At 44.1% G+C, this 23630-nt stretch overlaps 2 protein-coding genes across 3 annotated transcripts in view; one reads left to right on the forward strand and one right to left on the reverse strand.

The window, feature by feature from the left end:
- Positions 1–307: 307 nt before the first annotated feature.
- Positions 308–19018, forward strand: LOC134648105 (protein eyes shut). The gene is made up of 21 exons (XM_063502575.1): positions 308–500; positions 712–860; positions 1835–2065; positions 2344–2457; positions 2892–3060; positions 3214–4015; positions 4104–4417; positions 4635–4818; positions 4988–5139; positions 5583–5719; positions 6392–6637; positions 6837–7010; positions 7208–7421; positions 7996–8153; positions 8349–8549; positions 9190–9375; positions 13257–13385; positions 15060–15293; positions 16774–16952; positions 17916–18207; positions 18637–19018. Exons 1-21 carry the CDS (start codon positions 370–372, stop codon positions 18798–18800), a joined length of 4560 nt encoding a protein of 1519 aa, XP_063358645.1. The 5' UTR covers positions 308–369; the 3' UTR covers positions 18801–19018.
- Positions 19019–22267: 3249 nt separating this feature from the next.
- The window catches only part of LOC134648309 (fibronectin type-III domain-containing protein 3a-like), a 77011-nt gene continuing 75648 nt past the window's right edge, over positions 22268–23630 (reverse strand). For both annotated transcript variants that reach the window (XM_063502801.1, XM_063502802.1), the window contains 2 exons: positions 23372–23569; positions 22268–22479 (listed from right to left, as the gene is read on the reverse strand). In XM_063502801.1, the coding sequence (XP_063358871.1) occupies positions 22393–22479; positions 23372–23569 (285 nt within the window). In that variant the 3' untranslated portion in view covers positions 22268–22392. The remainder of the gene's footprint in view (positions 22480–23371; positions 23570–23630) is intronic.

A 23630-nucleotide genomic window follows, 5' to 3' on the forward strand; every position in this document is an offset into this window, starting at 1 on the left:
TTGGGAATTAAATGGAAAAAAAATTTGAATTTGCTAAGCGTAAATTAAAATTACACATTTAAATTGCACGAAAGTTAGTAGGTAAATTAATTCGTCCTCGGCATTTCATCATCCGTGACGTTGAAATATTGTCAATAAAAGAGGTGAAGGCATCATGTCATCATGTATTGTATGTTTACAGGTCGCTATGGCGACAACTCTACCACACCCGCAGCACGAGGCAACGAGGTTTACTCGCTATTTATTAAATGTTTTTTAATTTAGAAAAGTGCTACTTTACGACATAATTATAACTTAAACTTTTTCGTGCAAGACGTGTGTTCGGTGAAAACTTTTAGACAATGCCGTGCTAAAGTAAACAAAGGCATTATGTTTGGAATTGTAAGTAGGGCAGTGCAAGTGGTGACCCTCGTTGTATTTTGTACTCATTCGGTGACTGGTGGTATCGCCTGCCTCGGAAATCCGTGCTTGCATGGCATTTGCATCGATGATGTTAACAGGTGAATATAGGAAGTGGATTCAAACATATTTTATACCTAACTTAAGAAAATTAAAACTTAAGGAATTTAAATATGTACATATTAGGTCGAAGAATCCAAACAGCTTTGTACTTTTCGTTGTACCTAATTTAAATATGCTACCGTTTCCACTTCATGAAACCTAATGATCAACTAAAATTTATTGTACCTACCTATCTATTTCTTTATTCAGTACATATTCATGCTACTGTGTGGATGGATACACGGGCGTCCAGTGCCAGACTAACTGGGACGAGTGCTGGTCAGCGCCGTGTCAGAACGGTGGGACATGTCTCGACGGCATAGCCTCGTATAACTGCTCGTGTCCAGATGGCTTCATCGGTAAGTAGCCACCTCGTGCTGATACCATAGGTAGGTGCTGATGTGTGTGATAGGTACATGAGATGATGATGGTATGTCAGAGCTGTGACATAACGGCGGGACATAGACATGTCGACGGCATGGCCCCGTACAACTGCTCGTGTGCGTACGACTTTATCGTTAGTATGGGATCTATCTATAAACGTGGCTGCCAGCAGCTGACCTGTTTTGTATAAGATAAAAAAATATGCGTATTTGATTTTATCAAATTTGCAGGCATTTTGAAATTTGAAGGGTACTTACTGATTAGAGCCTCAATGAGCATACTGGGTCCATAACCTATAGAATTTTACCTGCAATTTGATAAATGACAGACAAGTACCTATATGTAGTCGGCTTTGGGGAGAGATGCCCTGCTATAAACTCTGTCATATAAACTCCGACCGAAAATGAGCTCGAAACCTAGAATGATTACATTCTCAGATATATAGTAGGTACATACTTAAGTAGTAGATAGATATGCATAATTAATAGATATACATCTATACTCACGCAATTGTGTTGGTACCTATTGATCGATTGGGCCAGATCGGGGACGTCGTGCCACTGGCTTAAAGGAAAAGCAATCAATCACCCAATAATAAATTAATCGTTGCTAACTGTTGCAGTATTCGAGTCACAAGTAATATGATTAAAAATTTCAATTACTTTATACACGTATAATAATAAAAGTATCAACCCTTATTTTTATTAATTAATGTATTACTTACTTATTTGTTGTATTGTAGTTGTTATTCATTGTCAGACGCCATGTATTAAGTAACGTCGAGTTTTCTTGATTACTCGTATCTACGAGTAAGTCGTGAGCTTCAACTACTGTATTAATACCGCAATAAGTTTAGAAGGCAGAATTAACTTGTAACGACTGGTTATAAAAAAACTCATGATAACACTGAAAACAATTAGGAAATAGGTATGGGTGACCTATTTTGCAGGCGACAATTGCGAGACCAACTTCAACGAGTGCGAATCCAACCCGTGCCTCAACAACGGCACGTGCATCGACCTGGAGGCCGGGTACCTGTGCGCGTGCGGCCCGGGCTTCGCCGGCGAGCACTGCGAGCTCGACGTGGCCGTGTGCAACTCCAGCGACGAGGCGCGCTGCCACAACGGCGGCCATTGCCGGGAGGGGCCCGGGTTCAAGTTCTACTGCACCTGCACTGCCGGTAAGGGGCAACCAAGGCACGGAAAAAAAATTATACTTAAGTCGAAAATGTTCGTTTACAGTCCACGGAAGTCGTTGGGGTATATTTAATTTTAAACGTTGACATTGGTATAAAGAAGTGTCTGTTGTACAGAACAGTTATGTTTCAAAATGACGCGGATGTATACTGTATGTATACTGAAGACGACAGCAAACGTTTGGATCGCAGGTTCATATAGACAAATGGACATAATTTCCAGTCCAATAATCTATATTCTAAATAACTTTCTAATTTGTCAGGTTGGGCGGGACCGAGATGTGATTTTCAGATCGACGAATGCGAGTCTAACCCGTGCCAGAACGGCGGCGTGTGCATCGACGCGCACGCAGACTACATGTGCGCCTGCGCTTACGGTGAGAGCAATCGTTTTAACACGTTTTTAGATTGTAGTTGCGAAAATCGTAAATTAAATGTGTATTTCCATCAGATTTTCTGTTGGAATTTCAGACGAAAAACTACTTATTGCACTTAAAGCATATAGGGACCCTCCTGTGTTGGAAAGCCACAAATGTTGCGGGTTTAAAACATGATGCTTTGCCGTTGGGTAATCATGTTTAAGTATATGAATAGCGTTTTTCTCTAACCCGCAAGTTATTCGTCTTCTCTCGTAATTTTCCTATGCTTGAAATTGAAAGGAAAAAAATATTGTGTTGATCCCTAATAGTCGCCATAGGTACGTTCGGTGCCTAATATTTTATTTTAAATTCATACCGGTTTGAAAATCGGTTGCACTAAGATTTTTTCCAATTGAGAAATGCCGTAAATATGTTTTTTTTGCCAACTCCAGGATTCACCGGTAAAAGCTGCGAAACTCAAATAGAATTCTGCGATGCAAACTCTTGCAGCAACAACGCGCTGTGCGTTGTTGAGGACGGGTTCAGGGTCTGCTACTGCGTTCCGGATTACCACGGGGAACGGTGTGAACTGCAGTATGACGAATGCGAACTCGGACCCCGGTATGGATACAATTTTTGTTAGATCAATAGTAATTTTGCAAACAGCTATCTAATTTTTCAAGGGTTAGTCAATTTTGAATGCCAACCAAATTAATATTTTACTTCCACCTATCTATACATATATTGAATTGTACATAAAAACATGATTTTCAGATGTATGAACGGAGGCACCTGCATTGATGGTATTGACAATTTCACTTGCTCTTGCCCACCTCGCCTCACTGGGTCCTTCTGCGAATGTCTAATCCTTGACAATGATACCTTAGACTGCGAATATGTCAGCCCAACTCCAATACCTCAATCCACGTATATGTCAACTACTGATGTCCAAACCGATACTACTACTGATTCGGATACAACTACACTATGGGATTATAGTACTACGACAACTGTGTTACCTGATATAACCACTACTGTTGAAAGTGTAGCTACTGGAACTGAAGAAGTTACAACCCAGGAAACAACAGAAACTACTCTTGATATTGATGACACATATACCCCAACTGAAACAGACGTTTATGTTACATCAGCCACAGAGATCAAACAAACCATAGAATATGAAGACTCCAAAACAGAGGGTACCACTGCTGAAACAACGGAGGAGGAACCAACCGAATTTATTACAACAGTTACAAGTACTGAAGCAACTACGAAATTAATAACAGATCTCGCTACTACGACTGAAACTATAACGACTGAATCTGCAGTAACAGAAATTGTAGAAGTGACTACGGCTCCAGAAATGGATACGACCACTGTAAAGATGTTCACTGACGCTCCAACTGAACACCCCGTGACAGAGTTGGCTTCGTCGTCTTCAGCTACTACCGAAACGATGGAGATGACTACATTCTTTGACAATACTACGTTTGCATACACGACTGTACAATCAGAGTGCAGCGAATCTATCTGCATCAATCAAGGAATTTGTGTAAACACTCCTCAAGGAATTCGGGTATGGATTTTGTACTTATAAAAGTAGCTGTTAGACGTAAATGTTAATCATGCTTATAAATGGATTTTTAAATTCTGTTCCTTTTCAGTGTCACTGTCCCTTCAACTACGGCGGAATGTTTTGCGAAGAAAAGATCTCAATAACTTCAGCAGCCTTCAGTGGAAATTCCTTCGTAGCTCATAAGCTACGAAACACCACATCTGTAAGCATAGAGTTCAACTCCAAGACTCTGATAACAGATGGGCAACTAATGCATGTTGATATAGCGAAGGGGGTATATGTACAGCTGTATATGAACTCTGGGCTTCTGAAGTTTAAATTTTCCTGTGGTTATCAGACTATGCTTCTCAGTGAGCTGAAAACGTACGTCAATAAAGGATACCCTATGAAGATTGAAGCCAGGTAACTCTTTTTCAGAATATGTATTATCACACTTAGCTAACTTGTCTTTGGATTTCCATTTACTATTTGTAATCATTACTTCACCAGACCTTGAATAATAATATAGGTTTTCAGCTGTGAACTGGTCTCATGTAGAAATTTTTGTTCTTCCCCTCTCTACTAGAAGCCAAATTGTGCCTACCTACTTATTATTTATTTCATTGCTTCTATGTTTCAGACTGGATCTGTTCCCCGCCGCACAGCACTGCAACGCCACGCTCCGCCTCAACGACACGGTGGCAATGAGCGGCGGGCAGGTCGCCCGCGTGGCGGCGCTCGACAACAACACTATGTTGTACTTTGGCAACATGCCCCATGCCAACGACACCATGCCTTTTGTAGGATGCATCTGGGATTTGATGGTGTGTTTCACGGAATTTAGTTTAATGGGCAGCTGCAGGCTGCAGGTCGCTCGCGTGGCTGTTGTAGATAATAAAAACGCTAACACTATTCTATGTCTGCTATTCAATAGGATTTAATTTCAATAAGTCCCCAGAGATTTATCTTCACCTTGATTGATTTCTAATGCAGGTCAACGCTGAAAAGCGCGAAGTGTTCGGCGAAGCAATGGAAGCGAGCGATGTGAGCGAGTGTTCCTCCCTGGCGTGTTTGTCAGGGCCGTGTCTCAACGGAGGCTCCTGCAGCGACCAGGGCGAGGGATATACATGCTCCTGTGCGAATGGGTAAGTAACTGTACCCGGATTCCGGTTTTGGAAAAATTACGAAGTGATGTGGCCGAGTGAAGTTCCGCGGCGTACCTTAGGCTCGTCGGAAATTATTAAAGTTCATGGGTGTTCATTTGTCCCCGGCGTTCAGTGCCCTCTCACCTGGGTCACATGATGCGAAGTCAGAAGGGAAATAAACCGGTATTTACTGCTTCTGTGGGAGTTTAATTAATTCATTTTTAACTAGAAGCTTTAATTGATTTTTAACAAAAATAACTAACTAACCTAAAATATCAATTAAAAAAAATTAACGGAATTTTGATTCTAAGTTGTTATGATGGGTTGTCCTGTCTTCCATAATATCCAGACTCAAAGATTTGTGCATAGGTGTAACATTTTCAATTCTGTAAGGTTTCCGCATCTGATGTAAGTATTGAACTATTCAGTGTGTGTTATTAAAGATGGCTCGGCCCGCATTGCGAGATGTCGGTGTGCGCGCACAACCCGTGCCGCTCGGGCGGCAGCTGCGTGCCGCACCCGGGCAGCGGCTTCCTCTGCCTCTGCCCCTACGGGAAGCACGGCATCTTCTGCGAATACAGTCAGTACTTCCTCTACTACCTACATACCAACTGAAGTCTGACACCCGTTTTTTACATAGATATTTTATTTTTGTTTTATTTCTACGAGTATTTTGTTATTTGCGGAATAAACCAATTCAATGTTCTTTTTTTCATTAAATTTTTAATATTATGCTTGATTTAGTTACTTACTTTTTTAAAAATACCTAGTAAGCTTTGGTGAAACTTATATATTCCCTGTGCATCATTTAAAAATCACCGTTTATTTAATCTAGCCATATATTGGTTAGAGACAATTGGAGCTATATCAGGTCGAGCTGATATAGCTCCAATTCAAGTCAATTCAAGTGTGTCTTCAAGATAATCTGGGTGATAATGAAATCCAAGATGCAAGAGTCCCCGAGCCAACGCCGAACACTTGCTTTAAATTGGTGTCTTCTATACGTAACTGTCAAGACTCCATTCTGCAAGACTAACTGGTAGAGAATCGTAAATATTTAAGTTTCTAATAATAAATATTTAAACTTTTTCACATATTTAAATTATCAAATCTTGAATATACCTCCATTCCATGCGCTCAGTCTCAGCTCAGTCATTCCTCATAGTTTGAGTCATTAATGTAGATTCACATAGACTTTTCCTGATTGTAACTGAATTTATACTATACTTAATTAAACTAAAAATGTTTTCAGATGTTGAAATAACGCGTCCATCGCTGGCTCCAATAAGCAGCGAGATATCATCTTACCTCATCTACCCGCTGTCGCAGGCGAGCTCGGAGCGCTTCGACCTGCGCCTGCGGTTCCAAACGACGGACACGGAACAGATAGCGCTGCTCGCGTTTGTGGGACAGGGGGGAAGGCATGACGCGCATAGTCACCACTTGGCGCTGACGTTTGTGAAGGGATATGTTATGTTGACTTGGAATATGGGAGGTGGTTTGTATTTTTTTCCTGACTTTCTAATCAGCAGATTGATTATTTATAAACAGAATTTTTACTAAATTTATTAAGTTAATTCAGTAGCTAAACTGTAAAGCTCGGTTTCTGTTTCTGACATTATTAGCTTACGTTTATGTCAACTGTTTCGTCAAATTAATCTGCACTCGGACTTCGTATTAAGAAGATACTTTCCCAGGGCCGCGTCGTGTGTTCACGGCGCGCGCTCTGAGCCCTCGGCGCGGCGGGCACGTGGTCCGCGTGTGGCGCCGCGGTCGCTCCGCCGGGCTCAGTGTGGACGGCCGCCACAACGCCACGGGCAACGCGCCCGCGCACGACGCGAAGATGACTGTGCAGCCGTACGTGTACATCGGTGAGTGTGTACTGCTTAACTTCCGCCAATACCAAAAGACGTGTTTGAGGGTGCACATAAAATTACATTTGCACAGGTCGAATTAGGTCCAAATACGTTACAAGTACTAATAAATTAGACGCTGGATTATATCAAGTGAACATGGTGACATAAAATTTTCTGATATGGAAATGGGAATTACGATAAATTTTTTTTAGGTGGTCACCCCTCCCTCGGCTTTCGCGATCTTCCCCACGACTTACCATTGCACGGCGGCTGGCGCGGCTGCGTCTGGGAGGTCTCTGGGCAGGCCGTGGGCGCGGGCAAGGCGCTGGGCGGCCGCGGCGTGGGCCAGTGCGGCGTGGCGCAGTGCACCGCCAAGTCGTGCAACGCGCCACGGGGCGTGTGCATTCACTCGCCGGCTACATACGGGTAAAGATCGGTTTTCCTAGGATAGCGGTGCCGTCATATAGCGGCCGTCTCCATACTAAATAATACGGCTAAATGTCGTAGTATTTGTATGGAGACGGCCGCTATATGACGGCACCGCTTTCGGAGGAAACCAAAGCTTAAAGTTGTAGATAAGTATCTAGGTGGTCTTGACAAGGCGCTGTACCCCGGCGTGAGTCAGAGGCTTTGTGTATTCACTCGCCGGCTACGTATGTATTAAGTATGTTGGTAATTGCACATTTAAAAATAGCAGACTGGTTTCTGCTATGGATCTCGATCTTTTAATCATCTAACATTGGCGCAGTCGGTAGGATAAGGCTGCACTTGGGAGGTCTCTGGGCAGGCTATGGGCGCGGGTAAGGCACTATACTGCGGCGTGGGCCAATGTGGCGTGGCACAGTGCCTAGCAAGTCACTGCTAGTTTCAGCCATTTTTAGTAACTATTAGTGTAACTACCCTGTAAAAAGTTTAGGTAATACTGTTAGGACTTGCATAGTGAAACAAACAACATATTGGAAGTGTTCTTTACTTCTAACTTCTAAATTAAACCCCACAGGTGTATCTGCAATGAAGGCTGGTTCGGTGCCACATGCGCGTCGTCCCGCAGCCCCTGCGACCGCGCTGTCAGCCAGTGCCACGGCGAGTGCGTGTTCACGGCAGACCGGGCTGAGTGCGACTGTCCGTACGGAAAGACCGGCACATACTGTGATAAAGGTATAAAGATCCCTATAATAGAGCTACTACTGCCGAGGTTCTCCTCCTGAGACCCAGAAGCAGTTATTTTGTTTTCGAATTTGGAACCCTTAGTTACACAATGGAAGTTCAAAATTTATTGTGGGATATGTACAAAATATTGTACGCAGGGTCTTAAAATTGTTATTCCAAGTTTTTATTTGCATTGTCTTTTAGATCTCATCCCAACGGACGTGTACTTCACCGGCACCAGGTCGTACGTGAAGCTGAAGCCTCAAGCCGTTTCCAGCGTGAGCTTGGCTCTCGAAGCAGAGATCAAGCCGGACAAGGAACGGGGCCTCATTGCGTTCGTGGAGACACCTCACTTCTACACCGCGCTGTCATTGCAGGGAGGACTATTGGAATATCGATGGACAGGTTTACTTCAATCATAGTCTCAAACGTGCTTTAGAAATAATCGTACTCATACGACTTTGGATTTCATTTCTGACTTTCGTATCGCTTGATGTACCTACTTAAAAAAATATATATATAAAGTCATTTATTGTCGCAAAACACAGTAACAAAATAAAACAAACAAGGAAAAAGAAAAAAGACACAATAAGCACATAAGTCCAATAGGGCGTACTTGGGCGTTTCTTTTTTTTTTTGTTGTCCCAAACACTTTTTATTCAAATTTGGGATTTTTTATGTTATTTCTACTCAGAATCACGAGCTCTTTCTATCCTAATAGGAGAAAAAAAGTGTCCCAAAATGTCCATACATTTTTCGATCTTTCCATTACGCGACCGCCATACAAAGTCTATGGAAAAATGGTGACGGAATGGAAAAAAAACCTTAGGACACTTTTTTTCTCCTATTAGGATAGAAAGAGCTCGTGATTCTGAGTAGAAATAACATTAAAAAAAAAAAAAAATTTGAAAAAAAAAAAGTGTTTGGGACAGCAAAAAAAAAACGCCCACTTATGGATTCGATTTAGATTCTCAATAGATTGACACCACTAAAAATAGTAAACATGAATGAGCACCATTGAGCTAATCGCTTTTGTTGTTTGCAGATCGATTATCCGGCGTAACGTCACTGGCCCGCAGTGGCACTGTGGTGGCGCTGAACGCGTGGCACTCGGTGAAGGCGGGCCGCTACGGCAGCCGCCTGTACGTGTGGGCCGACGGCGCGCTCGCCACCGAGCCGCTGCTGGCGCACGCCTACCCGCACACCGCGCACAAGGCCAACCTGCTGCTCGGTCAGTTGCTGTACAACACTCTTACAGGATCGACTGTCTGGTGTGACGTAACGTCACTGGCCCGCAGTGGCACGGTGGTGGCGCTGAACGCGTGGCACTCGGTGAAGGCGGGCCGCTACGGCAGCCGCCTGTACGTGTGGGCCGACGGCGCGCTCGCCACCGAGCCGCTGCTGGCGCACGCCTACCCGCACACCGCGCACAAGGCCAACCTGCTGCTCGGTCAGTTGCTGTACAACACTCTTACAGGATCGACTGTCTGGTGTGACGTAACGTCACTGGCCCGCAGTGGCACGGTGGTGGCGCTGAACGCGTGGCACTCGGTGAAGGCGGGCCGCTACGGCAGCCGCCTGTACGTGTGGGCCGACGGCGCGCTCGCCACCGAGCCGCTGCTGGCGCACGCCTACCCGCACACCGCGCACAAGGCCAACCTGCTGCTCGGTCAGTTGCTGTACAACACTCTTACAGGATCGACTGTCTGGTGTGACGTAACGTCACTGGCCCGCAGTGGCACGGTGGTGGCGCTGAACGCGTGGCACTCGGTAAAGGCGGGCCGCTACGGCAGCCGCCTGTACGTGTGGGCCGACGGCGCGCTCGCCACCGAGCCGCTGCTGGCGCACGCCTACCCGCACACCGCGCACAAGGCCAACCTGCTGCTCGGTCAGTTGCTGTACAACACTCTTACAGGATCGACTGTCTGGTGTGACGTAACGTCACTGGCCCGCAGTGGCACGGTGGTGGCGCTGAACGCGTGGCACTCGGTGAAGGCGGGCCGCTACGGCAGCCGCCTGTACGTGTGGGCCGACGGCGCGCTCGCCACCGAGCCGCTGCTGGCGCACGCCTACCCGCACACCGCGCACAAGGCCAACCTGCTGCTCGGTCAGTTGCTGTACAACACTCTTACAGGATCGACTGTCTGGTGTGACGTAACGTCACTGGCCCGCAGTGGCACGGTGGTGGCGCTGAACGCGTGGCACTCGGTGAAGGCGGGCCGCTACGGCAGCCGCCTGTACGTGTGGGCCGACGGCGCGCTCGCCACCGAGCCGCTGCTGGCGCACGCCTACCCGCACACCGCGCACAAGGCCAACCTGCTGCTCGGTCAGTTGCTGTACAACACTCTTACAGGATCGACTGTCTGGTGTGACGTAACGTCACTGGCCCGCAGTGGCACGGTGGTGGCGCTGAACGCGTGGCACTCGGTGAAGGCGGGCCGCTACGGCAGCCGCCTGTACGTGTGGGCCGACGGCGCGCTCGCCACCGAGCCGCTGCTGGCGCACGCCTACCCGCACACCGCGCACAAGGCCAACCTGCTGCTCGGTCAGTTGCTGTACAACACTCTTACAGGATCGACTGTCTGGTGTGACGTAACGTCACTGGCCCGCAGTGGCACGGTGGTGGCGCTGAACGCGTGGCACTCGGTGAAGGCGGGCCGCTACGGCAGCCGCCTGTACGTGTGGGCCGACGGCGCGCTCGCCACCGAGCCGCTGCTGGCGCACGCCTACCCGCACACCGCGCACAAGGCCAACCTGCTGCTCGGTCAGTTGCTGTACAACACTCTTACAGGATCGACTGTCTGGTGTGACGTAACGTCACTGGCCCGCAGTGGCACGGTGGTGGCGCTGAACGCGTGGCACTCGGTGAAGGCGGGCCGCTACGGCAGCCGCCTGTACGTGTGGGCCGACGGCGCGCTCGCCACCGAGCCGCTGCTGGCGCACGCCTACCCGCACACCGCGCACAAGGCCAACCTGCTGCTCGGTCAGTTGCTGTACAACACTCTTACAGGATCGACTGTCTGGTGTGACGTAACGTCACTGGCCCGCAGTGGCACGGTGGTGGCGCTGAACGCGTGGCACTCGGTGAAGGCGGGCCGCTACGGCAGCCGCCTGTACGTGTGGGCCGACGGCGCGCTCGCCACCGAGCCGCTGCTGGCGCACGCCTACCCGCACACCGCGCACAAGGCCAACCTGCTGCTCGGTCAGTTGCTGTACAACACTCTTACAGGATCGACTGTCTGGTGTGACGTAACGTCACTGGCCCGCAGTGGCACGGTGGTGGCGCTGAACGCGTGGCACTCGGTGAAGGCGGGCCGCTACGGCAGCCGCCTGTACGTGTGGGCCGACGGCGCGCTCGCCACCGAGCCGCTGCTGGCGCACGCCTACCCGCACACCGCGCACAAGGCCAACCTGCTGCTCGGTCAGTTGCTGTACAACACTCTTACAGGATCGACTGTCTGGTGTGACGTAACGTCACTGGCCCGCAGTGGCACGGTGGTGGCGCTGAACGCGTGGCACTCGGTGAAGGCGGGCCGCTACGGCAGCCGCCTGTACGTGTGGGCCGACGGCGCGCTCGCCACCGAGCCGCTGCTGGCGCACGCCTACCCGCACACCGCGCACAAGGCCAACCTGCTGCTCGGTCAGTTGCTGTACAACACTCTTACAGGATCGACTGTCTGGTGTGACGTAACGTCACTGGCCCGCAGTGGCACGGTGGTGGCGCTGAACGCGTGGCACTCGGTGAAGGCGGGCCGCTACGGCAGCCGCCTGTACGTGTGGGCCGACGGCGCGCTCGCCACCGAGCCGCTGCTGGCGCACGCCTACCCGCACACCGCGCACAAGGCCAACCTGCTGCTCGGTCAGTTGCTGTACAACACTCTTACAGGATCGACTGTCTGGTGTGACGTAACGTCACTGGCCCGCAGTGGCACGGTGGTGGCACTTGATGAAAGCGGGCCACTATAATGTATAAAATCAATGAATCATTGCTATAGATCAGCAAGGTAGAATTAACAGAGAAAAACAAATCCTGTTATGTCATTTTTCCCTTTCATCTATTTATTGTCACAAATCCGGAAAAAAGGACGCCGAGACCTGTAATTATATAATTGAAGTTTCTGGGGCGATACGCAAGGCCTTAATTACGAACGACAGAGTTTTTGTGAATTGGTCATCGTGCCCTGTTAGGGATTTCACCTTGGTTACGCGCTGTTTCAAATGTCAGCTTTACAATCATGCAGCGAAGACCTGCAAAATGGAGACTCACATCTGCGGCCACTGCGGCGAAGCGGGTCACTCATTTAAGGAATGCACAAAAAAGGACGAAGCACCAAAATGTGCAACATGCTCGTACTACAAGAAACCATGCAACCACCAAACAGGCGAAGCCGACTGCCCAGCTAGAAAAATGGCCGAAAAAAGGTATTTAAACTCTATAGATTATGAAGGCGCCTAGGAGCGCTAACTTTTCACATACTTTTATAGCACTTCATTCACTTTCATTAATTTAACTACCTATGAATAATAGCATATTTTCTGACCTAGATAGTTTCTCTGTATCAGAGTCTAAAGCATGCGATGTGGAAACCTGCAAACATCATGTTCGCCGCTGTTTAAATATAAACAAACTTGGAGATGATTTACGCAATATTGACTTTGGCCCCGTTTATAATTCTGCTGATGCAGAAAATAGTATGCTGTACTTGACCAAAAATGTCCAACAAGCAATTTTACTTAACACCAATAAGACACGTCTTAATAGCAACGCCCTTCAATAGATGACGTACGATGATACAGAGAACTTACTAATAGTCGTAAAATGATTACCTACTGTACTCTGATATTTAATGGAACTTAAGAATCCACTTTTTGTTTAGGTAATAAGACTTATATTGTGTACCATACCTATAGTTTATAATTAAGTGAATAAGTAATAAATAATTAATATTGTCCTTTGCTGCCTGAAACACAGGGAATCCTAGTTCAGGCATTTGTAAATCACTTGTCTTTATAAATTATTAGTCTTTAAGAGCAACCACTGTACTATACTTTTCTCAATAAAATTATTTGTATTTGTATTTGTATTTGTATTTGTATTGTATTTTATTATAGGGGGCGCGCAAGACCTGGCGACGCTGCCTTTCGACGTGATGTCCGGCCCACCTGAACCCTTCACCGGCTGCATTAGAAATCTCCATGTCAACAACGTTCTGCTGCCGCTCGAAAGTCAACATATTCTAGGTAATGAGTGACGGTGTAATATTAGGTAGGTACATTTTAAATTTTTTTTTCTACTTTATCAGTATCGGATAAGAAAAAAATTAGTAGCTAATACCTTACTCTTTCCAACTCTGTAGCGAGTAAATATAGCGTGATGTTGCCATTTTGGATTTATTTTATCAGACAGCTCAGAGTAGTATTTACGAACTCGATTTGAAAGTTGTCTGTAAGTAATTATTTAAAGTTCAAGTGACGTAAATTTGATAGTAAAAGTTTTACCCCTTGTGGGCGTTTTCTTTTGTTGTCCCAAACACTTTTTTTTTCAAATTTGGGATTTTTTACGTTATTTCTACTCACAATCACGAGCTCTTTCTATCCTAATAGGAGAAAAAAAGTGTCCTAAGGTTTTTTTTCCATTCCGTCACCATTTTTCATAGACTTTGTATGGCAGTCGCGTAATGGAAAGATCGAAAAATGTATGGAAATTTCGGGACACTTTTTTCCCCTATTAGGATAGAAAGAGCTCGTGATTCTGAGTAGAAATAACATAAAAAATCCCAAGTGTTTGGGACAACAAAAAAAAGCGGCCAAGTGCGAGTCGGACTCGCCCATGAAGGGTTCCGTATTTAGGCGATTTATGACGTATTAAAAAAAAACTACTTGCTAGATCTCGTTCAAACCAATTTTCGGTGGAAGTTTACATGGTAATGTACATCATATATTTTTTTTTAGTTTTATCATTCTCTTATTTTAGAAGTTACAGGGGGGGGGGGACACATTTTACCACTTTGGAAGTGTCTCTCGCGCAAACTATTCAGTTTAGAAAAAAATGATATTAGAAACCTCAATATCATTTTTGAAGACCTATCCATAGACATCCCACACGTATGGGTTTGATGAAAAAAAAAATTTGAGTTTCAGTTCGAAGTATGGGGAACCCCAAAAATTTATTGTTTTTTTCTATTTTTGTGTGAAAATCTTAATGCGGTTCACAGAATACGTCTACTTACCAAGTTTCAACAGTATAGTTCTTATAGTTTCGGAGAAAAGTGGCTGTGACATACGGACGGACAGACAGACAGACAGACAGACATGACGAATCTATAAGGGTTCCGTTTTTTGCCATTTGGCTACGGAACCCTAAAAACACCCTTGTGCACTATTGTTTGACTAGGCCTGACTTTATAAATCTTGATCTCATTGTCAAAATGTTGTGTTATGTTATATGATTAATTTTATTGTACTTACTAACACGTAGCTGTAATGTATTACTAACAATATTGTATGGAATTTTGAACTTTCCTAAATAAAGTTTTTTTTATTTTATTAGATAGATAGATGATTTATTTCATGAAAGACAATTAAGGTACATAATAAGTTTGCATTGATGTCAAAAATATAAGAATTTCTATCACGATCGTCAAAATAAAAATAAAAAATAAAAATGAAAATAATAACAATACTAATGAAATAAAATTATAGCTCCAATAAGGATTGTCAACGCAATTAGAATAAGAGTAAGTAGGTAAATACTTACAAATCCAAAATATAAATTTACAATGTCAGGACTTACGAGAATACAAGAACAGAAAAAATAAAAACAATGAATAAAAGTCAGTTAATTTCCAATTGGAACAGTCGTTAATATATTATATAATATTTATTTATTATATTATTATTTCTTCCTCCTTGTAGCCGGTCAGAACCTGGGTGACTGCGACGGCACGGCGTGCGGCGCCGAGGCGTGCTCGGGCAGCTCGTGCGTGGTGGAGGCGGGGCGCGCGCGCTGCGTGTGCGCCGGCGCCGCGGGCGGCCGCTGTCGCCGCCACGCCGCCTGCAGCAAAGAGGACTGCAAGCCGCCCGCCGGCAAATGTAGGGGAGACAAGTGCGTCTGCGCCTCGGGATATGCGGGATTTGATTGTCAGCTCAGTAAGTGATTTTTAGGGTTCCATACCCAAAGGGTAAAAAAGCGGCCAAGTGCGAGTCGGACTCGCCCATGAAGGGTTCCGTATTTAGGCGATTTATGACGTATTAAAAAAAAACTACTTGCTAGATCTCGTTCAAACCAATTTTCGGTGGAAGTTTACATGGTAATGTATATCATATATTTTTTTTAGTTTTATCATTCTCTTATTTTAGAAGTTACAGGGGGGGGGACACACATTTTACCACTTTGGAAGTGTTCGCGCTAACTATTCAGTTTAGAAAAAATGATATTAGAAACCTCAATATCATTTTTGAAGACCTATCCTTAGATACCCCACACGTATGGGTTTGATGAAAAAAAAATTTTTGAGTTTCAGTTCGAAGTATGGGGAACCCCAAAAATTTATTGTTTTTTTTCTATTTTTGTGTGAAAATCTTAATGCGGTTCACAGAATACATCTACTTACCAAGTTTCAACAGTATAGTTCTTATAGTTTCGGAGAAAAGTGGCTGTGACATACGGACGGACAGACAGACGGACAGACAGACAGACAGACATGACGAATCTATAAGGGTTCCGTTTTTTGCCATTTGGCTACGGAACCCTAAAAACGGGACACTAAGACTCCGCTGTCCGTCCGTCCGTCTGTCACCAGGCTGTATCTCACGAACCGTGATAGCTAGACAGTTGATATTTTCACAGATGATGTATTTTTCTGTTGCCGCTATAACAACAAATACTAAAAACAGAAAAAAAAAAAAAAAAAGATTTAAGTGGGGCTCCCATACAACAAACGTGATTTTTGACCGAAGTTAAGCAACGTCGGGCGGGGTCAGTACTTGGATGGGTGACCGTTTTTTTTGCTTGTTTTGCTCTATTTTTTGTTGATGGTGCGGAACCCTCCGTGCGCGAGTCCGACTCGCACTTGGCCGGTTTTTTTTATAGTAGAGACACGTAGAGATTGGAACATTTACTACTGGGAGTGTTGTAGCGTGCGCAGGCGGCACGTGTGCTATGGTGGAGTCTAGGAGAGACTGTATGCGCTGGCGCCGCAGGCGATCTCTGTACAGATGTGTTAGTGTATGATGTGTCAGATAAGCGGGTTTGACTGCCAACTGAGTATTAGTAGCCACATGTATTATTTAGTATGTTTTAGTTTCGAACTACTCAATTTATAAAGTAAACTGCCAGGAATTGATCACATATAGTGTAAAATTTTGCTTTCTTAATTATCTTATACCTTTAAACGAGCAATTCTTGTTTATATATTTATACATATTTCGGAGATCTCGGAAACGGCTCTAACGATTTCAATGAAATTTACTATATGGGGGTTTTCGGGGGCGGAAAATCGATCTAGCGAGGTCTTAGCTCTGGGAAAACGGGCATTTTTGAGTTTTCATATGGTTTCCGAGTCTCCCAGATATTGTAAATTAAATGAGCTTGACCACAGCAGTATTACCAATGAGTTTTTATTCTCAGGAGTAAACGTTACCATTCCCCAATTCGCGGGCGATTCCCTCCTGTATCTCGGGCGGAGATCGGCCGCGCCTCGCGTCAGCGAGCAGCGACTAAACAGCGCCTCTAAGCTGCCGCCGCGGTACGTCACGCTCAACTTCACCACGGCCGAGCCAGCGGGCCTGCTGCTTTCTGTTATAATGGTGAGCAAATCATTAACCTGTCTGGCCTAGTGGGTAGTGACCCTGCCTGTGAAGCCGCGGTCCTGGGTTCGAATCCCAGTAAGGGCATTTGTGTGATGAGCACAGATATTTTGCTCCTGAGTCATGGTTGTTTTCTATGTATTTAAGTATTTGTATATTATATCTATCGTTGCCTGAGTATCCACAACACAAGCCTTCTTAAGCTTACCGTGGGGCTTAGTCAATTTGTGTAAAAATGTCCATTAATATTTATTTATTTATTTATTTAACCTCTTGCACGCCAATGACCGATATATCCGCACCGTAGGTTCAACGCCAAAGACCGATTAATCGGTCACATACCACAGAGCAACATCGACCTACGTGCATATACATAAAGTTCAACTTCAGTTTTGACACTTCAACGATGTGGCGTCTGAGTGACAGCTTTTGTGTTTGACACGGCGTGGAAAAGGTTAAGGACCTTCTTCGCTGAAATAGGGTATTAGATTCGGTTGCACCAAACTGTTTGTCATTGTTAAAGCGTTCGCTAAATTTTATTGTATGGAAAGTTTCATAGTAAACCGCCGCGGCGCGCCGGGTGACTTTGATCAGTCTGTCAAGTGCAACTGGCACTTTGTCTTTGGTTTTTGGCATTCTCAGACTACAAGTTAGCCTCTACGAAATGAAGATAAATAAAATGTGATATGTCTGATAGCGAGACGAATGTTACCTATTGAGTTTACCTCGTAGCATATAGGCCGTCGAACACGGAAAATTATCGTGCAATTATATATGGCGCTCCTATGAGATAGTATGTAGGTATGTATTATCACTTCTAAGTCGATGCATACTTAACGTGGTCGGAGTCTATCATCACTTTTCTTTGGCTAAGAAATACCGAATCTGAGATATTATACGCCGTATTTATCCGTTTTTTTTTTTTCAAATCAAAGATATGAAACTCCGTTCCTTGTTCAACAGGACACCGAATATTTAGGCTTCGGTCTAGAGCACGGCTACCTCAAGCTAGCGTGGTCCAGCTCCCGCGAATATCTCACGCAGTCCGCCACACAAGAATGGCGGCTCCCCAAACCGCTGCAAATACAGTCCAAGTTGCTGCCCAGAGCTGGTTTCTTGGCTGACGGGGAATGGCATGTGTTGATGCTAAGGTTGGATAAAGCCAACATGTCCGTTGTTGTGGATCAGAATTTGGTGTACAATGATGAGCTGGCTCTGAACGAGTCTATTTATGATGACGTGGAGTTGTTTATAGGTAAGTTGTTCAGGTTTTATATTTACATGCATATGCCGTCAAGGAGTTAAAAAATGTTGTCAATTTTTTTTAGTATGCCTTATTACTTCAACTTCAACCCTAATTCACGTGGTTGGATTTATAAAAACTACATAAAATTGCACAACGTCGTTGATTAATTCTACTATTGTTTAGTGGCCACGACGCACTCGACCGGCACTGGCTCATTTTACAACATTCATGTTAAGTGGTCCTTCGAGCCGGACATATTTTATTATTCTTATTAGGGACCGTGCATGTTAGAGGGTCTGCCATCTTGTGGCCTAAATGAGAACTTTTTAAATTTACATTTACACTTCATAATACGTTTCTTATGGTCCTTCGAGCCGGATACATAATATTATTAATATTCTGATTATCTACAGAACATGTTTTTTTGTTTTATTCCAGGTGGAATTAACGAAGAGGATAGTGCAATAAGTAAGAAAGCGTTCCCACACAATTTCAAAGGCTGCATAGATAACATAGCTACCAAAGAAGAATCATATTTGATCGATTACAATGAAATATATAGTGAAAACATTAAATCGTGCCAATTATTCCCCTCCGCGTAAATCAGAAGCGAGGGTGTCATGTTATATTTGCTGGTCAGTTTTATTTATACTTCCAATGAGTCTTTAAAAGAAATTAGAATAAGTTTAAGTGAAAAATATACATACATATATCGTGTGGCAAAAATCTAGCTAGCTAAACATAAACATTTCAATTTTATATGGCGGTTTACATCATTTACCTGTTATATAAAGATTTTAACACCAATATTCATGGTTCACAGTGCAAATTAAAGAGTCAGTTATCTGTTGTCTGTAAACACCGGCACAACTTTTATTCATTTGAACTTTAACCTTTTCGACACCGTGTCAAACACAAAAGCTGTCACGCTGACGCCACGTCACCGAAGTGTCAAAACTGAAATTGAACTTTATGCATATGCACGTAAGTCTATGTTGCTCTGTGGCCTGTGACCGATTAATCGGTCTTTGGCGTTGAACCTACGGTGCGATATATCGGTCATTGGCGTCCAAAAGGTTAAAGTCGTAATATTGACCCTTGGTTTGATTTTGAATAATATGATTGATAACTCACTGTGAACATGGTTGGAAAATAGCCCCTTATGCCCCCAAAGAATCCGAATCGCAATTTATATATTTGTACTTAGTGCCTTTTTCACACGTTCGTCGGATTTGTTGCATGTGTGTAGGTAGACTTTTAGAGTAGAATAATCCAATACTCATTATAGTACAAAATGTCTAGTCTTCGAATAGGACCAAAGAAGCGTGTTGTCTTTTTAAGATATGTTACGATAAATTGTTAGTTGATATTCTTTATTTTTTAAGTAAAATTTGTTGTAGTTATGATTTTTAACACATGTACCCACAATTTTTATTAATTGTGTTGACAACTGAGCTGATACTACGCGGAAAGGGTATTCCCTTTCCCTAAGACTTTTATAAATATGTACTTAACAATCATGCATTTGCTCATGCCGTAGTCTTAGCTCAGTTCGAGTACGAATGTTCATAGAGTCAAAAATAATTAGCATGAGGTAGTTAATCCATTTTGTAGTGATCTAAAATTAAGGTGATTTAAGTTAAATAATGAAATTAAACATTCATCGTACACAAAATATAGTTTTATTGATATATTCATGTTTAATAAATTGTATACATAACGTCATCAAATATTACATTATAAACATATACATTTCGTTATACGTTACTAATTCAAACACAAATACAATATGAGATGTTATCCCCGTTATTTAATTTAATATATTCATTTCATTATTTTAAAACGTTTAGTCTCAATACAGTGTAGTAATTTCCATTGGCATACATGTTCAGTACCTAAACATGCCCTTATATGAAGCTCATGATTCATAACATCAGATTTATTTACATTTGACATCTAAAGCGCGATGTACAATCATACAAGACGAGAGTTCATTAGGCCTATTTACAAGTGGAATCAACTTGGAATGCTTGTCTGTAAGTAGTACACAGTTTAGCCGAGTCCGTGTATTGTGCAAATGTTAACTTATTTAGGAACTTCGAATTTTCCCTCCGTAATTAGACCACACTATAAGAAACTCTATATAATTTCTAAAAAATAAATATTATATTAAGCAATACATAATAAATAAATAGTTAATTGCACACTATTATGATAAACATTTCAAAAATTAATATTTTTTTATAATGTCGTAAGCTGTGCTTACCTTTCCAACAACGCCTTACAAAATGAGGCACAAGTGAATATTCATCGCCGACATCGTCTAAGAAACTGAAAGTAAAATATAGGAATGCATCGGATAACAACGAAGATTTAACAAGAAAAGATACGCTAATCACAGAAGAGGTAAATATCATATATTTACGAAATATTATATTTATGTTTAAGCCTATTGGTGCGTCACGGTAAAGTTCGTACAAACGAGTGCTGGCGGCCGCTGCCGCGGACACTGGCGGTTGTCCGACCGGCCGCCATCAGCGAATACCAAGTTATTTTCCTTCGCAGGAGTGTTTTTTCATAAAGCAACTCGCAGCCAGTGTAAGCAGTCAGTGTAGCTGACGTAGTACATTTCTTGTGCGAGAAAATAATCGCTCACTCGCCACCCATCGGACAACCGCCTAACGAATGTCATGTATAAGAATAGTCGATAGTCAGTAGAGAATTCCATTTCTGATAACATCAATAGTGAACAATGATACTAAGAAACATCCAAGTATAAACATGTAAATTCATAATGCACTATTCATTTTAATTCTAACTTCTGAACGACTGAATACAATAAAAGATATATTTCGCTTATCTACAAGAAATCATCGATCGAAGACATCGTAGTAAGATAGCTTAAAAATTCTCTAATACTGTAATTAACAATTAGTAGCAAGAACATCAATATTTAGTGATGATTACATAATTATTTCTTTGTCATATTTGGAACTTAAATTCTTACAAATCGGGTCGAATTTAACAACTCCCTATTCCATTATACCGGGTGGTAACAATCTCAATAATTCGTAATCTCTAAATTTAAAATTATACAAATAACTCTAATTTACATAATATAATGAATAAATGATTAATAAAAGTTCATGTCCTATGATATAAAATGTTAAAATTAACTATCGTCGATACAATACGATTATATGAATGTTACCAAATAAGCATTCGGAGTACATGATCGGACTGTGACGTCACGGCCGCGTCGGACGCGATCGGGCACCGTACGCGTTCAGGCGCCGCGCCGTCCGCGGTCCAGCGCCGTACGTCCAGCGCCGTACGCGGTCCGGCGTGCAGCGCCGTACGCGGTCTAGCGTGCAGCGCCGTACGCGGTCCGGCGTCGACGCGGGCGCGGACGCGGCGAGGGACCAATATTATGAAAGCAACCTTCAAATTCAAAACGTGTCTATAGAAAGAAAGCGTTTATTTAAAAATCAGTCTCATTCGCATAAGGAAGTGATCACAGCACACACACTGGAAACTCGTTGCAGAGCGAGGGGCCATGTCCCTCTCAACAGAATGTTAATAATAATAGAGCACCTTGGTCGCTATACTAAATCTGACAAAACATGCAACAGACCGATTAAATATTTTATAAAAATATCGTTAAATATTTGGAAAACATAATTACAGTCAGAAGACTAGTAAATATTGGAAGTACATTTCATTCAATATTTAAAAGAATATTTTACTACATGTATATTGAAACGTAATAAAATAGATATCAGTTACTATATAAAACATCGCCTTTTCAGACAAGAACAATAAACATAAACAGCAAGTTCGAAGCATAGACTAGATATAGAGTTTGTGAAAGTTTACAATTACAACATACAAGAGACAATTATGATATCATGATACGCTGCCATTAAAATTATACAAGTCGGTGACTGCAACATTTACGCATAAAATATTTTATACACTCGTGAAGCCACAGAGCGGGCGAACCGCGAGTCGCCAGGCCGAATACTTAGACCCGGGCGAGTCATTTACATAATAAACAATTCGGAATTCAACTACAACGTCTCGTCTCTCGATAAAATATTGGCGGATAATTGCACAGCGGGCGCGGCGCGGGTGCGGCCACACCGCACGTTAGATGGTGGCGAGCGCGCGGGTCGGCGCCGCCGCCAGCGCGCGTCACGGCCGCGGCTCCACCAGCTGCTGCACCAGCACCGCCACCAGCACGCCCAGCAGCAGGAACGCGCCCGCCATCAGCCACGCCACCTGATACAAACACATATCTATTGGCATCCGGGAACTTTCTGTGGGGTAACCGGTCAAATATAAAATAAATTGCAATTTAAATACTGGAACTGGGTGTCGAAGGTAAAAAATTACACTCGCACGCTAACATAATATAGGTACAAGCGAGTGTATATTCGATAAACGAAATATGTGGAGTACTTTACACCGCAGGTCCGGCACTTTTAAAGGCCGACTTAGACGGCGCGCGAACTCGCATGCGATTTTAGTTACATCGCGGGCTGTCGATTACGTCCAATTCAAACGACCGGTCGAAACCCGCAATGTAATGAAACTCGCATGCGAGTTTTTGCATCGTCTAAATGAGCCCATGCCACTGATAATCCAACCTTTAGACTGAGCTTAGGCATAGAGAATAAAATACATAGAGTGCTCACTCCATACATCAGTTCAGACTATTAATTTCAGTGTCAACATCTAGCATCGAGTAGCGGAACTATCAGTATTGCTACTTGACAATAGATGTAGCACCGACCGGAAAGTCTTATCTCAACAGCATAAGACTTTCCGGTCGGTGACGACATCTATTGTCAAGTAGCAGTACTGATAGTTCCGCTACTCGATGCTAGATGCTAATAGTCTTTTTGGTACTAAAACTGATGTATGGAGTGAGCACTCTATGTATTTTTTTCTCTATGGCTTAGGCCAATTCTTTCATGAAACCGATGCTGCCAAAAATACGGGGGTGCGGGGGGACAAGGTGAGCGAATCCCGTGCCGTGATTGACTCGAAGACGGAGTAACGCTACCGTATGTGTGGCAGAGGGGGTAGCGCGACTATGCTATGTCTAGAGGTTGGATTGTCTGTGGCCCATGCGTCTCGAACCGGCAAACTGTACGTGTCCCGTATTCACCTGGCGGGAGGAGAAGGCGCGCGCGGGGCGTGCGCGGCGCGCGCGGGGCGCGGGGGGCGGCGGCGCGGGCACGGCCAGGCGCGCCGCCGGCGACCACGCGCTGGCCAGCCCGCCGCGCACGCAGCACACGCGCACCGCGTACTCGCCGCCGTACTCCAGCGCCTCCAGCTGGCACTGCGGCTCGCAGCCCGAGTACACCTGCCCGATACGTTGCAGGGTTAGCTCGTATTTTGTATCAATTCATAATGGAAATTACTAT

This window comes from Cydia amplana, chromosome 5, assembly GCF_948474715.1.
Source record: "Cydia amplana chromosome 5, ilCydAmpl1.1, whole genome shotgun sequence".
Taxonomy (NCBI): domain Eukaryota; kingdom Metazoa; phylum Arthropoda; class Insecta; order Lepidoptera; family Tortricidae; genus Cydia; species Cydia amplana.